This window comes from Dendrobates tinctorius, unplaced genomic scaffold, assembly GCF_039654945.1.
Source record: "Dendrobates tinctorius isolate UK_male_01 unplaced genomic scaffold, ASM3965494v1 ptg000086l, whole genome shotgun sequence".
Lineage (NCBI taxonomy): Eukaryota > Metazoa > Chordata > Amphibia > Anura > Dendrobatidae > Dendrobates > Dendrobates tinctorius.
The window spans coordinates 20,248,467-20,264,662 of record NW_027361754.1 but is presented as its reverse complement, the minus strand read 5'-3'; the positions used below and the strand labels follow the sequence as shown (position 1 = coordinate 20,264,662).

The window sequence follows — 16,196 nt, the reverse complement described above, 5'->3', positions numbered from 1 at the left end:
ACCGGTCATGCTGAAGGATGTTGCAGGCAGCAGATCGCTCTCCACGGCGTCTCCAGACTCTGTCACATGTGCTCAGTGTAAACTTGCTTTCATCTGTGAAGAGCACAGGGCACCAGTGGCGAATTTGGCAATCCTGGTGTTCTGTGGCAAATGCCAAGCGTCCTGCAAGGTGTTGGGCTGTGAGCACAACTCCCATCTGTGGACGTCAAGCACTCAGACCATCCTCATGGAGTCGGTTTCTAACAGTTTGTGCAGACATGCACATTTGTGGCATGCTGGAGGTCATTTTGCAGGGCTCTGGCAGTGCTCCTGCTGTTCCTCCTTGCACAAAGGCTGAGGTTGCGGTCCTGTTGCTGGGTTGTTGCCCTCCTACGGTCCCCCTCTACATCTCCTGGTGTACTTTTTTTTTTTTTTTTTAAGTCAAATATGGCAACTTTTACCCCAATTTGTGTTTTGTTCGTCGGGGGGGGGGGGGGGCTAGGGGCACATTCCTGACTAATCTTACAAATGTCGCACATGGAATGCCAATGTTACATTTCCATCTCATCTTCCGGGATGATTTTTCGGCAGATTGGAAAAAAAAAAACCTGTGGTTAATTAAAGGTAATTTAATCACAAATCAAAATAGCTAATTATAAACGTGCCAGAGTTATTACATCAATTTTGGTCTTATGAAGTGTTCATAATTATATACGGCTCTACCCCGCTCCAAAGCCGGGAATTTCTGGATATTGCGGTTGCCATACTCACAGCCTCCTGTACAAAACAGGTTTGTTTTTAGTGCTTTATTTTTAATATCAAGTATAAGGGAAAAAAGCCTACATTATGAGCAGCTGTCGGGTAAGATGACATCATGGAAATGGTATCCCACAGATCACTGGGGAGAAAACCCTTTAATCAGAAATCAAAAAAAGAAAAAAAGCTACATAAACCTCAGTAAAAAAAACAAACAAAAAAAAAAAACAAACAAACATGGGAAGCTGCTGTGGACCCTGGGAACGGAGGAGGTGAGGTGTGACAGTGAATGGTGGATCCAGTGTTATCTACTGTATATAGAGGTGTTATGAGTCATTGTACAGGAGGAGGAGGTGAGCTGTGACATCACCTATTGTGAATGGTGGATCCTGTGTTATCTACTGTATATAGAGGTGTTATTAGTTGTATGGATTATAAGGCATTTTCTGATGACACATTGCCTTTAAAGAGTACATATCTTTTTTGCTCCAAATATTTTTACATTTCCTGCAGTGATCTCTACTGGCCCCATAGAAGTGAATACAGCAGTGGTCACTACTGGCCCCATAGAAGTGAAAACAGTGGTGGTCACTACTGGTCCCATAGAAGAGAATAGAGCGGTGGTCACTACTGGCCCAATAGAAGTGAATAGAGAGGTGGTCACTACTGGTCCCATAGAAGAGAATAGAGCGGTGGTCACTACTGGCCCAATAGAAGTGAATAGAGAGGTGGTCATTACAGGTCCCATAGAAGTGAATAGAGCGATGGTCACTACAGGTCCCATAGAAGTGAATAGAGCGATGGTCACTACAGGTCCCATAGAAGTGAATAGAGCGATGGTCACTACAGGTCCCATAGAAGTGAATAGAGCGATGGTCACTACAGGTCCCATAGAAGTGAATAGAGCGATGGTCACTACTGGTCCCATAGATGTGTTTGGTGTTGTGGTCATGCAAGCGCACAATGGCGACTATTTGCACAGGAGTCTTTGGAACCCTCTCCTTTATGATTGGTACTGATGCCAGTGAATGGACCCCGCTCATCATCTGCCAGAAGACACAGAGACAAAGATGAAAAGAGGCGGCATTGTAGCAGCAGCTGGGTGTAATGCAATCCTTCGTTCTCTTGGGCATTGCTTACGTCAGAGCGAAGGACAGTTATGAGTGGTATGAAGATGTCAGGTACCAGAGACCCTGCATTGCCGAACACCGAGATTGCACTTAACCACTTCAGTGACTTTAGAGAACAAAGATTATGTCGTGTGTGGTCGAGAATTCCTTCTGTAGATAAAAGTACTAGTAGTCCTGGTTGTTCTCCACAGGGCGCAGATAGACATGTGCTCGGTGCCCAGCCCCGCTACACTACACGCCGAACGTACAGATTAAGTTACAGGCACATAGTGTACACACCGACACACCTGACATTAATGACGTAGAACAGGTAGAACTGCAATAGAGCCGACCCCCGCCCAAACCAACCACATCAAGGACGGGTAAAAAAAAAATAAAATATCTGGAGAAATGCAAAAGAAAGTTACTCCTATCTAAAAATTATAAATGGGGATCAAAGGCTTCCGGACAGTAGATTATAGGACACCATCGGGATCCAACCATTACAGCTCTTCGTATATTATAGATATCAGCCAATAGGTAGAAACAAATCTGAGACGAGAAGATGGACGCGTCCCCACCGCAATGCATTAGAAATAGAAAAGGGTTGGTTCTAATTTTACCCATAACGTTTCTTACAAGATATATATTTTTTTTTAACTTTTGTTTTAGGTTGTGAAATTCCTAAAATATGTTGTTAATTCCTGGCAATTTTGAAATAGTCTATGAGAAAATGCAAGGGGATGTCCATTATTCCAATAAAATTTGCTATAAAGTTTAATATAACATCTGGTGAAAAAGAGCTTGTCGGCAAAAATTCATAAAGATGCCAACTAAAAAAAAAAAAAAAAACCACGAAAAATGCAGCAAAACGTCTCCACAGAGAAGTCATGACCCGACCGCAAGTCTTAGGCCTCATTCAGACGTCCGATTTTTATGTACGAGTGCAAGACTGTGGGTGGGAAAAAAATACCTGGCCACACTCGGATGACATCAGACAGGAGTTCAATTTTCAAGGACCGTCAGAATGGAGAAGATCGAGAAAGTGGGTTTTTTACATTTCATCATGTAAGAGAAAAATCAGATGACACTTGAACTACACTGATCAGAATAATCGGTCCGTTCTCTTACACTTTTTTTTTTTTTTTTTTAATGTGGACATGTGAATGAAGCCTGCATCTGCAATAAAGGAGCAGAAACGGGCCGCATTACACCAGAAACTATCCTAGAACCGCATTGGAAAACCTAATAAGTAATGTATCCACATAGATGAAAAGATACAAAGACTGGGGACTAATCTGCTGCAAAACAGGCGCAGATTTCTCTGTGGAAAAGCATTGCGAGGGCTGAAATCCGCAGTGTGGCTACATTTTGGCAGAGCATGAACGACATTTTACAAAACTGGATGCAGTACACTACACAAGACTTTATGCACAAAAACCTACAACGGAAAATAAATAGGCTGCAGATCGGTCTCCTGGAGATGGACGAGCTCAGAACATGCGGAAGAAAAACCTGCTGCAAATACTGATATGTTGGTGGAGTGAACATGGTCCAACAGACTTGTTCACATTGTGCATGTCACATGTGTGTTTTTAATCCAGTTTTTTTCATGCTTATGCATGATTTGAGAGACCCCACCCCTCTCTTGTGTGACATGCACATAAGGAGCTGTCTTGCATCACGTGCCCATACCAGAAAGCGCCTGTCTTAATCCTGCTCATTTAGACACAGTTCATATGTTCAGGTATTAAATACATTAGATAGGGACTGCTTCAATACGGGTTACCTTGACGTTGGTGAGGCAGCTTGGTATACATTTTTTTGCAAAAAAACGTATCGACTAAATACCCTGTGTTTGTTATTACCTTTTATCAGCACTTGCTGACTACTGTTATGTCTTATTGCAAGGTATTTTTGCACATTTGTCATTCTGTGCTTTTTGTTTGTGTTTCAGTCAGGGTGGAGTGAACATGGTCCAACAGACTTGTTCACATTGTGCATGTCACATGTGTGTTTTTAAATACTGATATGTTGGCAGGAAAAATAATACTTTTTTCAATGCATTTTTCCTATTAGCATGGGGTGAAATCTGCAATAAAAATAGCTCAAAGAATTGACTAGCTGCAGATTTAAATCTGCAAGGAAAAAAATAAGGAATGTGTGCATGGGATTCAGGAATCTCATTCCCATTGCTGATAGTAAAAAAATCCTTCAGGCTCAGTGAGAAATGTGCAGGAAAACAAAAACTTGTGACAAAACGGCAATGTGTGTACAGAGCCCAATTCATGCAGCAGAGCCGACTTTAAGGGTATGTGCACATTTCGTTTTTGGCCCTGCGGATCCGCAGCAGTTTTCCATGCGGTGTACAGTACCAGGTTATCCTATGGAAAACCAAATCCGCTGTGCACATGCTGCGGATTTTTCAGCGGTTTAATTTCCGCAGCATGTCAATTCTTTGTGCGGATTCCGCAGCGTTTTTACACCTCTTCCATTATAGGAATCTGCAGGTGTAAAAAGTAACGCAGGAAATCTGCACTAAAGCCGCAGGTAAAACGCAGCAAAATTCGCAACGTGTGCGCATACCCTAATTCTTTGGCACTGCAGTCCTATGTAAAGGACAGCATGAACCCTGCAATATTATAATCTCAGATACCAACACATACCAACAGACAAACCCGGCTCTGCTACAGCTCAGAGTAGACAGAAATTAACCATTACCAAGCCTGCCATCATTGTGAACAATACCCATCGGCTTTCTGCTAGCTGCACAGCATCATTATTACACAAGCAGAAATCTAACACTTGGGATGGACAACGAGAACAGAGGAGCGAAACCTTAGTAACGTTACCAAGAGAAAGCAAGAGGTCTCCGCACCCATAGAGGAGGGATCGTCCCAGAAGATGACAACAAAGGGTCAAATTGAGGAAATTAAAAGTCACAATGAAACTAGCCTTTAAAACTTTATGTTCCATATTTGTATATAAAAGTCTCATGACCTACTAATTTATTCTTTCAGCTGACACAAACTCATCAAAATTGACATTATAATCACAGTGGGGTGATTGCAAACCACTTCATCCCCCTATATTTGGTATACGGTGAGATTTTTGCAAGATATAATGATCCAAAAAAAAAAAAAATTAAAGTACTGCAATACAGATACATTATAATTAAAACCACCACCTCGTACATAGAGCGTTATCTAGAGATGTCGCGGAGCTGCCAATATGTGGCTGTACATGAGCGCAGCCAGCTACAGTCACAATGCAGAATAAAAGAACTCGACGACCAATTCAGCTCTGCTGCATCTGTGCAGCACATGTATGAAGACACAGGGTGCAAAGTAACAAAAGCACGCAGGATACATGTATATTATGTACACATTCCCACAGACATGGACACACAACACATGCACCAGCTGGAGCACAGCAGCCGAGATAGAGTCAGTCCAAAAATCTGCAACGTATATTCGCACAACCAAAAAAAGAAATCCAGCGTGACCTGAAATCAGGGTCGTGTAAACTTGTGCAATGTGAAGAAGGCAACACTTCTTGCCCCCAACAGGAAATGACTGTACAGAGCGGACTCCGCACAACAGCTGCACTACAACTCCCATCCTCCTATGGAACGCGCGGGGCTGAACCCTCAGCTACAAGTGATTTCTGCTCCGTGTACCATCAGGCACGTTTCTTTTATTGGGGTGCATCATCCGCACAAAGCACTAACTATATAGGGGGATATAATATACACCAATAATGTCTTAAAAAAGTAACGATTTGTCCATAAATAGAAAATCAGATTTGAAAAACAGTTTTTGCAGTTTTAGCTAAAATTATAGTAAATTTATTAAACAAATGGGGGACCCGCCCACTAATCATATCCTGCCCACTTTCCTCGGAAGTTTTGCCACGCGGCAACGTTTGCAACACTACTAAATTTGCAACATTTTTCCGCAGAAGCTTCATAGATATTGTATAAATATCAAACTAGAGGAAAACATTGCAAAAAACAATATTAGCAAAAACTGACTGTCCCATTTACGTTTTAATAAACACGTAAATAGTATTTTTTAAGTTTCTTCTGGGCTCAGGGGAAAAAAATATTATATATATCACACACATAATATATATATATATATATTTTTATTTATATATATACACACACACACACACACACACACACACACACAAGTTCTATCTCTTGGGCACTAGGGGGTTAAAATGACGAGTCCAAAAAGAAAACGAAAAAGAAGGCGTCAATGAGGAACTGTCACCATCACATATACGGACACCATGTGCTGATGATGTATAGGGATAGATGTAATACAATAGGCAGCATATGGCGGCATCTATATCCTTAGGCTGGGATAAGAGGGGGAAGGGGGGGTGCGCACATTTTTTGGCACTTTTTTTCCCTGTGAAGACACAGTTATGAATGAAGTGCTCGGCATCCGCAGGTCACAGACACACAGTGACCTAAAAATTGGTAAATAAAGCAGAATTAAATGCGTTAGCGCGTCAGTGACTGTGCGGCCAAGCCGGAAAGACGGGTAGTGGATGTTACCATGGTGTGCTAGCCGACCACAAAAGAAACCGCATATGTACGTATCTTAATCTCCGGTCCTACATTTAAAAAAAAAAAAAAAAAAGTAGCAGATTTTGTGACCCATTTTTGCGCAAAAAAAAAAAAAAAAAAATTGCAACTTTTTTGCTTGAGAAGAAGTCGGCAGAGTTTGGTGCAAAATGACCGACCGGTGAACCGGACTTTGATTTACAGTCATTTTCTGGTGCATGGGTCAAATTTATTAACTTGAGCACCATTAAATAAATAAAAGGCGTATTTTAATGAAGCAAGACACAGTTCAGGAATGTAGCCCCACCGCGGTGACCGGAGGTGTACGGGGTAATAGCGTGCTACGGCCCGCTGTGCTTTTTACACGATATCCAACATTGGTATACCCCTTTAATAAAACCTGCCCATTGTCTCCAACATGTGCTGATAAATGTAATTCATACGTCCTCTCTCCGTAATGTGCCGAAGAACATATTGGCGCTATAGAACAATTATAAATAATACCGTAGAATGGCCAGGAAGGCTGTTTCCACCATCCCGACCACCGCATGAATGGCTCAGATTGGAATACCCCATTAACATCCCACTTTCATATGAAACCAATATGTCCGCTCTCCATACGTCCCTAGGGAATACGTTAGTACTATGTAACGACCATAAATAATACCGTAGTGAGGCCAGGACAACCGTTTCTGTAACCTTGGCCACCATGCGAATGGATGAGGTGGGAATACCCCTTTAATACCATGTGCATATAAGTAATTGACAGGTGGGCTCACAGTACAGTGCCGTAGAGTATATTGGTACTACATAAACCTATAAATAATACCGTAGGGGGAGCAAAAGGTGACATTTCCGGAACTCTAACCACCACATGAATGGATGAAATGGGAATACCCTTTTAATAGCTTGTGCATATATGTAAAGGATAAACCTTAGTACCGTGTCACAGAAGATGTCGGTGCTATATAATGACTATAAATAATACCGCAGCACAGCTAGGACAGCTGCTTCTGTAACCTTGGCCAACACATGAGTGGCTGAGATGGGAATACCCATTCAGTACCACGTGCTTATATAAGTAACAGATACATCTGCTATCGGTACTGTGCTGCGGTATACGTCGGCGCTTTCTAAGAACCATAAATAATACTGTAGCGAGAACAAGATTTGGCGTTTCTGTAAACTTGAAAACTGTAAGGCCGAGACGAGAATACCCTTCAGTAGCATGCGCATATATACATATTGGATATGTCTGATGTCGGTGCAGCACGGCGGTGTACGTCGATGCTATATAACGATTATAAATAATACCGTAGTGCAGCAAGGACACCAGTTTCTGTTATCTGGACCGCCATGGGAATGCCCATTCAGTAGCATGCACGCACAGACGTAGCGGATATGCGCTGTCCCTGTACAACGCCGCAGAATACGTAGGTGCTTTACAACGACAATAAATAATACCGTAGCAAGCCCAGGAGAGCCGATACAATAACCTTGACCACTGCATGACCGGCTGAGATGGGAATACCAGTAACGTGTGCATATATACACGTAACGGATACGTCCGCTCTCCGTACAGCGCCGCGGTATACGTCAGTGCTATAGAACAACTATAAATAATGCCGCCGAGGTGAGAACGCAGTAAAATTCACCTATTTCTACACTACGCACATAAGTCGTGCTCCATATGTTTGTCCTTTTAGGAAGAAAATAAGAAAAGGTGAAGGCAGCGGTTGGCGGAGCCCCTGCGGAGCCCCTCGGGGGCGGTACTTGCCTCGGTCTTGGTGATGCGGTGTCTCGCCAGTTTCACCACGGCGAAATTCCCTTTCCCTAAAGTGCGTTCTATGTCGTAGAATCCGACCCGGACAGGACCCCTCTGGACAAGCCTCTGACAATCCGCCATGACCATGCTGGGACCCGGGCCAGGGAGGACAGAGGGGCCAGAGACATCAACCGGGCGGAGAAGCCACACGCGCCCCCCACAGCCGGCACTCCGGGGGGAGATGAGGCTGCAGCTACCAGCTCCGCTCAGGCGCTACCACGCATTGTCCAGGAGGAAGCGCCGCTCTGTGCACACCGCTCATTGTCCGGCATAGTGTGAACGGGGCAGCGTGTCCGTCCGCGGGGAAGTCACTTGGTGAAGTTGCAGCCGGCAGTGTGAGGGGCCGCGGCGGTGCGGGCTCGTGTCACACTCGGGAGCGGAGGCAGCTGTGCAGGAAGCCCAGAGTGCAGCTCTACCAGCCGCTGCCTGCACAGCGCTGCATGTTCTCAGGGTTCACGTCCATTGACGTCACGGTTGCAGGAGGGACTGTGGGCGGGGCCTCGGCGGATCGCTAGGACTTTTTTTTTTTAACCTTCTTCACAGCTCGCTTGCCAAATGGGTTGCCCCTAGCAACCGGAGCCAGCGCTGACGTCAAGCGCCTTCTGCACGAGCTGTCAGTCACAGAGCAGAGCGGGAGAGAGACAGAGCGGGAGAGAGAGAGAGACAGAGGGAGGAGAGAGACAGAGGGAGGATAGAGGGGCAGGAGGGAAAGGGGAGAGACAGACAGAGGGAGGAGAGAGGGGCAGGAGAGAGAGACGGAGGAGAGGGGAAGAGCGAGACACAGGGCGGATAGAGGGGCAGGAGACAGGGAGGATAGAGGGGCAGGAGAGAGAGAGGAGAGACAGACACAGAGGGAGGAGAGAGGGGCAGGGGAAGAGAGACAGAGGGATAGAGAGAGACGGAGGAGAGGGGAAGAGAGACACGGCGGAGAGAGAGACAGGGAGGGGAGAGACAGAGGGAGGAGAGAGGGGAAGAGAGACAGAGGGAGGAGAGAGGGATAGAGAGAGACGGAGGAGAGGGGAAGAGAGAGACAAAGGGTGGATAGAGGGGCAGGAGAGAGAGAGGGGAAGAGAGAAAGACGGAGGATAGAGGGGCAGGGGAGAGACAGAGAGAGGGATAGAGAGACAGAGGGAGGAGAGAGACAGGGCGGAGAGAGGGGAAGAGAGACAGAGGGAGGATAGAGGGGAAGAGAGACAGGAAGGAGAGAGGGATAGAGAGACAGGGATGTTAGAGGGGAAGAGAGAGAGACACGGAGGATAGAGGGATAGAGAGAGACAGGGAGGATAGAGGGGCAGAAGAGAGAGGGGAGAGACAGACACAGAGGGAGGATAGAGGTGCAGGAGAGAAAGACAGGGAGGATAGAGGGAGAGACAGAGAGGATAAGGGGCAGGAGAGAGAAGGGAAGAGAGAGACAGGAAGGGGAGAGGGAGAGAGACACAGAGGGAGGGTAGAGGAGCAGGAGAGAGAGAGACAGGGAGGATAGAGGGACAGGAGAGAGAGGGGAGAGACAGACAGAGGGAGGAGAGAGAGATAGAGGGGCAGGAGAGAGAGGGAGGAGAGGGGAAGAGAGAGATGGTAGATAGAGTGGCAGGAGAGAGAGGGGAAGAGAGAGACAGAGGGAGGATAGAGGGGCAGGAGAGAGAAGGGAAGAGAAAGACATAGGGAGGAGAGAGGGGAAGAGTGAGACAGGGAGGAGAGAGACACAGGGCAGATAGAGGGGCAGGTGAGAGACAGATGGAGGATAGAGGGGCAGGGAAGAGAGACAGACAGACGAAGGAGAGAGGGATAGAGAGAGATGGGGGAGAGAGAGACAGAGGAAGGATAGAGGGATAGAGAGAGACACGGAGGATAGAGGGGCAGGAGAGAGAGAGGGGAAGGAGATAGGGATAGAGAGAGACAGAGGGAGGAGAGGTGGGTAGAGAGAGACAGAGGGAGGAGACCAAGAGGGGGAGAGAGAGGGCGGTGAGGGGAAGAGACAGAGGGAGGATAGAGGGGCAGAAGAGAGAGAGCCAGAGGAAGGAGGGAGGGAGAGGGGGGTAGAGAGAGACAGAGGGAGGAGACCGAGAGAGACAGGGAGGAGAGGGGAAGAGAGACAGAGGGCGGATAGAGGAGCAGGAGGGAGAGACCGAGGGAGGAGAGATGGGTAGAGAGAGGGACAGGGAGAGAGACACAGGGAGGAGAGGGGAAGAGAGAGGGGCAGTGAGAGAGAGACTGGAGAGACAGAAAGGGAAAGAGACTACCTGACCACTGATGGAAACATCTATATATTTGGAGCAGAAACCGACTGTGACAATCCAGTGCACACCAACAGGGATAGCTACCACTGCACAGTTAGTAAAAGCGGCAGAATACTGTTGAACCTGTGCCGAAGCCTTGGACTTTGTATCCTCAAAGGCCGCACCAAGGGAGACTCATTGGGAAGACATACCCTAAACTCCCATGTGGGCACGGCAGCAATGTGATAGACTATGCCAACACAGAAATGGACCCTACAGATATTGGCGCCCTTATGGTCACCCCACAAACACATCTGTCAGAGCACAGCCAATTGCTCCTATACATCAACTCCACAAACAAATCACCCTCACAAACCCCACAAAAGACTGGCCTCTTTAGCTTACCTCCACCCTTCAAATGGTCCAAGATGTTGGCCCCACATTATAAAGATGCCATCAACAGACCAGAGATCAAGGAGAAGCTCCAACGCTTCCATAATAATGTTTGAACCTAACCTAGAAGGAGTAAATTTAGCGGTAAGAGACCTTAAAGACATTCTCTATGCTGTGGCAGAAATGTCCGACCTGAAAAGAAGCATCAACAAGAGGCTGAGTAAACAAAATCGCAACAACTTTTTTGACAAAGCATGGAAGACCCTAAGAATGACCTCAGATTAAAAAAAAAAAGCACAGCGACCCAAACAACCCCACTCTAAGAGAAGCCTACCATACAATACAACAAAATTACAAAGCCATCCTCAGAAAGAAAAGGCAAAACCATATCTCCAACTCCAAGATGCCCTTGAGGACAACAAATTTTGGGAACTGTGGACCTTGGATCCAACCAGAAAAGCAACAGCCTCCACATCCAGAGCGGCAACATCTGGATCCAGTACTTCAAGGACATTTACAAAAACATTTCAAGTGAAGACCTAAACCCGGCACAAAAAGAGCTTGTGGAAAAACTGAAAGATATGGAAGAAAAGTTCAACGATTTCCAAAATCCAATGGATACACCAATGACACTGACAGAAATAACAGAAAGGATCACACGGATAAAAGGTAAAAAAGCCAGCGGTCCATATGGGATCCTCCCAGAAATGCTAAAATACAGCCCTCCAGACATCCAGGCTGCGATAACAAAACTATTTTATATCGTACTTGTGACGGGCTGGCGGAACACACCAAATAATAAAGATGAAATAAGTTGCGTTCGCAGCCCGGGGCCCACCGTGCAGAGGTGACAAACTGCAGCAAAGCAATGAGGAGAGAGGTGTGTAGGAGGAAGCCGGACACCGGTGGGTAACCACTGACCCTGTGCTTGCAGGGAAAAACTCCGTTACCTCTCGGAGTTCGCACCAGCCGGCGAATAAATGAGAACCACCACTCTGAGCGGGTGCAGTGTCTGCCCTGGCAGACGCCAATAACCAGCCTGACAACTGAGCTGGAAAGCGCACAAACGGCGCTACTCTGCCGGACGCTGCGGTAGCAGTGGTTCAAGAGGCCTGTACTGGCCGACGCCCAGGGCGCTAGAGAGTGATGAGTAGTTAGACTGCGTCGCTAAGCAGTGTCAGAGCAACAGTGCTGACTCTGATTCCTAAACCCTAACTCATGCGCAATATCCAAGGAGGGGGAATCTTAATGAGTCAATCACCAGTCTCATACATCCGTCATCACACATACACTAAACACTATAGCCTCAGAGTCTATCAGCGCATGGCGGGGCAGCCATGCAAACCTTTTATAGCGACATCCTTCCGGGACTCTGCCCTTAGGGAGGTGCCTGAGCAACAAGTGTTTCCTGTTGCTATTCTCAGGTTCCTGTATCAGCGTGCCAGTACTCCGCAAGCATCTTGCTAACTCTGGTTTGTCTCCTCAGAGTGTCTGCCAAGTCTCACCACATCCCTTCGGACGACACCAGTACCTCCTGCACCAGTCCCTGCCAGCGCCCGCCTGTTGATCACTCCCACCATCTGCTTAGTTCCACGCCGCCTGCAGTTCCTGCCAGCCTGCCTGTCCCATGGGGTCAGCTTCCAATTGTTCGGGGTCTAACTTTAGGTAGCACCTTGCTTACCTTGGGCATTCCAACCTGGTCCTTTTTGAGGGGTCTTGCTACGGGTATCTGGGGCTCGATTAATCACGTCCCCTTTGGAGCCCCAAGTGTTCTTATTGCCCAGGACCTAGGAGTACATCTCCCTCCTGAGAGATGCATCAGAAGGGGAAGAAGGCGCCAAGGATAGTTCCGCAGCACGCATCCTGCACCATATCTTTACGTGGGAGCCAGGCCCTGGCATGGGCTGAAGAGAGCTCCGCCGCAGCATCTTTAAGCGGCAGGGGCGCGCTCATCTCCGGCGATGTGGTGGTTCCGCTCCATCTGGCCCCCAGCTCCTGTAGGTCCAGCCGCAGGTGCGGCGCCGGGGATGTCGGCCGGTGTGAGGCGGAGTGGGGAAGCTGAGGCCTGATAATGCGGATGGCAGTCGGCCCTGCATAGGCCGCAGAGCCAGGTGACCCGGCCGCAGCCGCGAGCTGGAGTGCGGCAGGGGCAGCCACAGGTGCCTGTGAGTAGGCCGCCACCGGGGTCAGGAACGGGGCAAAGGCGGCCGTGGTCACCAGCAAGTCGGCCGCAGCCAAGGCTGATGTAGCGGCAGCCACAGAGTAGGCCACAGTCGAGGATGGAGCAGCGGCGGCCGCGGATGTCGGTGAGCAGGCCGCGGAGGCTGACGGCTCGACTGCCACGGCGATCTGGAGCGAGGCCGAAGTGGCGGCAGGCCTCGATGGATAGGCCGCCGCTGACAGATGGAGCGCAGCAGGAGAGGCTGCGTGTGCATTCCACACCGGCGACGTGGACCGAGGCGCCGCCAGGCGGGGTGGCTCGGGGCCAGGGGTGGGAGCGGTGGTTGGCCTGGCAGGAGCCGCAAAGTCATCAGGAGCCGGGGTCGCTGAAGAGCGGGAGTCCGAGCGAGTAGGCCGAGGGCCGGTGTCGAGGCCCTGGGGCCTGTCTCGTGCACGGGGCGGGGGAGCGGGAACTGTCTGTGGCACCGCCGGCTGAGTCGGGGTAATGCTCACCTTCCCCGGTGCCGCAGCTCCTCCAGCAGCCGATGTTCTTCACCCCGCCATCTGGCAGGGCCAGCCTCCAGGCCCGATGATTCCGCAGAGACGGTCGGCAACAGCTCCCCCAGCGGCCGCTCCTGGCAGTCCAACGTGGCCGTGTGCTCATCCGGTTCTTTCAGGCTCTTATACGCCACCGCCATCCTGCAAAGTTCTTTTCCGCTCCGGATCTGCCCGATGACAGCCAGCAGTCCTGAACACAGTCCGATTTTGTAATCTACAGGGGAAATCTTCAACTCGGCTTGGGTCCTTTGAATCTTCAGGGCAGGCTTACCGCTGAACATGGTGTATTCGCGGTGAGTATCCTGCCGACTACGCCAAATGTAGGTAGGTGTACCGGATGGGGGGGTGGTCCTCTTACCGCCGCGAACAGACTGAGACGGAGACTGAAGAGCTTCCAACAGGTCCTCTTTATTGGCCATCCTCTTGACGACCGCAGCAGCACACAGCAGCAGCTTTACAACCCCCGCACACAGGCCCGGGTACCTTCGCTTCCTCCTTACTCCTGTATGATGACCCTCGTGGGTCTTTCGCTACAGCTGCCCTAGGCCTACCACTGCAGCGCTTCGCCTGACCGAGTCCGTCTGTCTTGTGGTACCCCCAGGCTCTCTCCGTCTGCGGCTTCTCTTGTCTCTCCGTCTGTGGCTTCTCCTGTCAGGGCCACCCCTGACTGTCCCAGCTGTCAGTCCCCTCAGGAGCTTCTCTGTCTTTCCTCCTCTGCAGGCTTCCTGTCTCCTGCGCTCCTCTCTCTGGACTGACCCCTTCTAGAACTCTCTCCCCCTTTTATCCCCTCTCTCACTGGGAATTCCCCTCTAGAGTTCCTGTAACCCAGCACCCCATGACTGCGTTTTCCTAAGCCATAAGCTGATCTTAAGTCCTTTTCTCACAGCTCTCTACTCCCATATTGTGGCCAAGCTTCAGTATTACACCCATCTCCACTATCTCCAGCTGTCTCCCATCTATCACTATAACAGTCCACCTAAAGAACACTATTCCTTTACCTTCCCACTGCGGACAGGTCCGTACGTCAGTCCACTTCCCCTACAACTTCACCATCTGTGCCGCCTTTTCTATTCTTTACAGATTGCTCAGGCCATGGAACCCGCTGGCTCCCAAGGACCTCTGGCCGCAGAGCTATGTCAAGACATCTCCCGCCTGAGGGACCAGCAGGAAACCTATCTGCGCAACTTGTCTACACGCGTGGACTCAGTGATATCTATGACTTCTTCCATTTCTACCCAGGCTGTGACCCCCTCAGCGGCTGGTTTTCAGGTTCCCAGTTATACGCCAGGTAAAGGACCTCATATAGTGGTTCCCACCCTGTTTGAAGCGATCCCGCCCAGTGTCGGGGGTTCATAACTCAGTGCACGCTGCACTTTGAACTCCTGGGTCATCTGTTTGTATTCGATTGGTCCAAGGTAGTCTTCATTATGTCTCACCTCGCTGGGGATGCTCTCGCTTGCCTGAATCCGTTATGGGAGAGAGGGGATCCACTGGTCAATGACCTCCAGTCTTTCCTCATAGGGTTCCGCAGGACCTTTGACAAGCCCAGTCGTACTACTTCTACTGCTTCCTCCCTTCTTCACCTATGCCAGGAGGATCTCACGGTGGCTCAGTATGCAGTTCGTTCCGCACTCTCTCTTCCGAGTTGTCCTGGAATGACGAGGCGTTATTGGCCGCCTTCTGGGAGGGTCTGTCTGGTAGAATAAAGGACAAGCTGGCCGGACGGGACCTTCCTACCTCTCTGGATGACCTGATATCGCTGGCGACACGGAATGATCTCCAATTTCAAGAGCACTGCAGGGAGGCTAAGCGAGAGGAGACCGTTTTGGTGACACCCAGTTTCCAAAAGCTGACTGTTTCTCATAACTCTGCTTCCTCCCCAGAGCCTATGCAAGTTGACCAGGTGGACTTGGCGAAGCAGCGCCAGGAGGCGCGCTGCTCGGAGGGGAGGTGTTTCTACTGTGGCAGTTCCGAGCATCTGATTTCTTCCTGTCCTGCAAGACGGGGAAACTCCAGAGCCTGTGGTCTGTAGAAGAGGCTTCCTTGGGTGCAAATCGTTCCTCTCCTTCTTTGATAAAGTCCGTGTCCTTGTCTTTGGCACTGTCAGCTTTTCTGTGTCAGGTTACCTGGATTCCGGGTCCGCTGGGAAATTCATCCAGCAAGCCGTGGTGCACTGGTACTGGATTCCTGTCCTGTGCCTCCAGAACCCTGTGCTGGTGATATCTGTAGATGGCAGAACTTTGACCGAGCTGTTGTGAGTTCATTTTCCCCTTCGTCACTGGGGTCTGGTGAACTCCCTATTCTGGTAAAGGAAGGTAATGAGCCTGGTTATCAGGCACCTGAGTCTAATGAGGATGACTGGCTGAGTGGAGTCACGGACTGGATATAAGGCTGCCGACGCCCTTCTGCCCTGCGGGTGATTTCTCTGTGGAATTCTAGGACACCAGTCTGATTCCTGCTCCTCTAAAGCTAAGTTTTCTGTTTTGCCTGTTAGCTTTTTTGTTTTCCTTGCTTTTCAGTATTCTGCCATTCCCTGCTGGGGTGAGCTGAATCTCCTTTTGCCTGTAGCTCTGTCTTCAGTATATTCCTGAGTACTGACATAGCTTTTTTGAAGCCTAGCGTCT

At 49.0% G+C, this 16,196-nt stretch overlaps 1 protein-coding gene across 1 annotated transcript in view; it reads right to left on the bottom strand.

The window, feature by feature from the left end:
- The window catches only part of SIK2 (salt inducible kinase 2), a 125,734-nt gene extending 116,989 nt beyond the window's left edge, over positions 1 to 8,745 (bottom strand). Inside the window, exon 1 of the mRNA XM_073585135.1 lies at positions 8,198 to 8,745. Within this exon, the coding sequence (XP_073441236.1) occupies positions 8,198 to 8,332 (135 nt within the window). The 5' untranslated portion in view covers positions 8,333 to 8,745. The remainder of the gene's footprint in view (positions 1 to 8,197) is intronic.
- Positions 8,746 to 16,196: the final 7,451 nt, after the last annotated feature.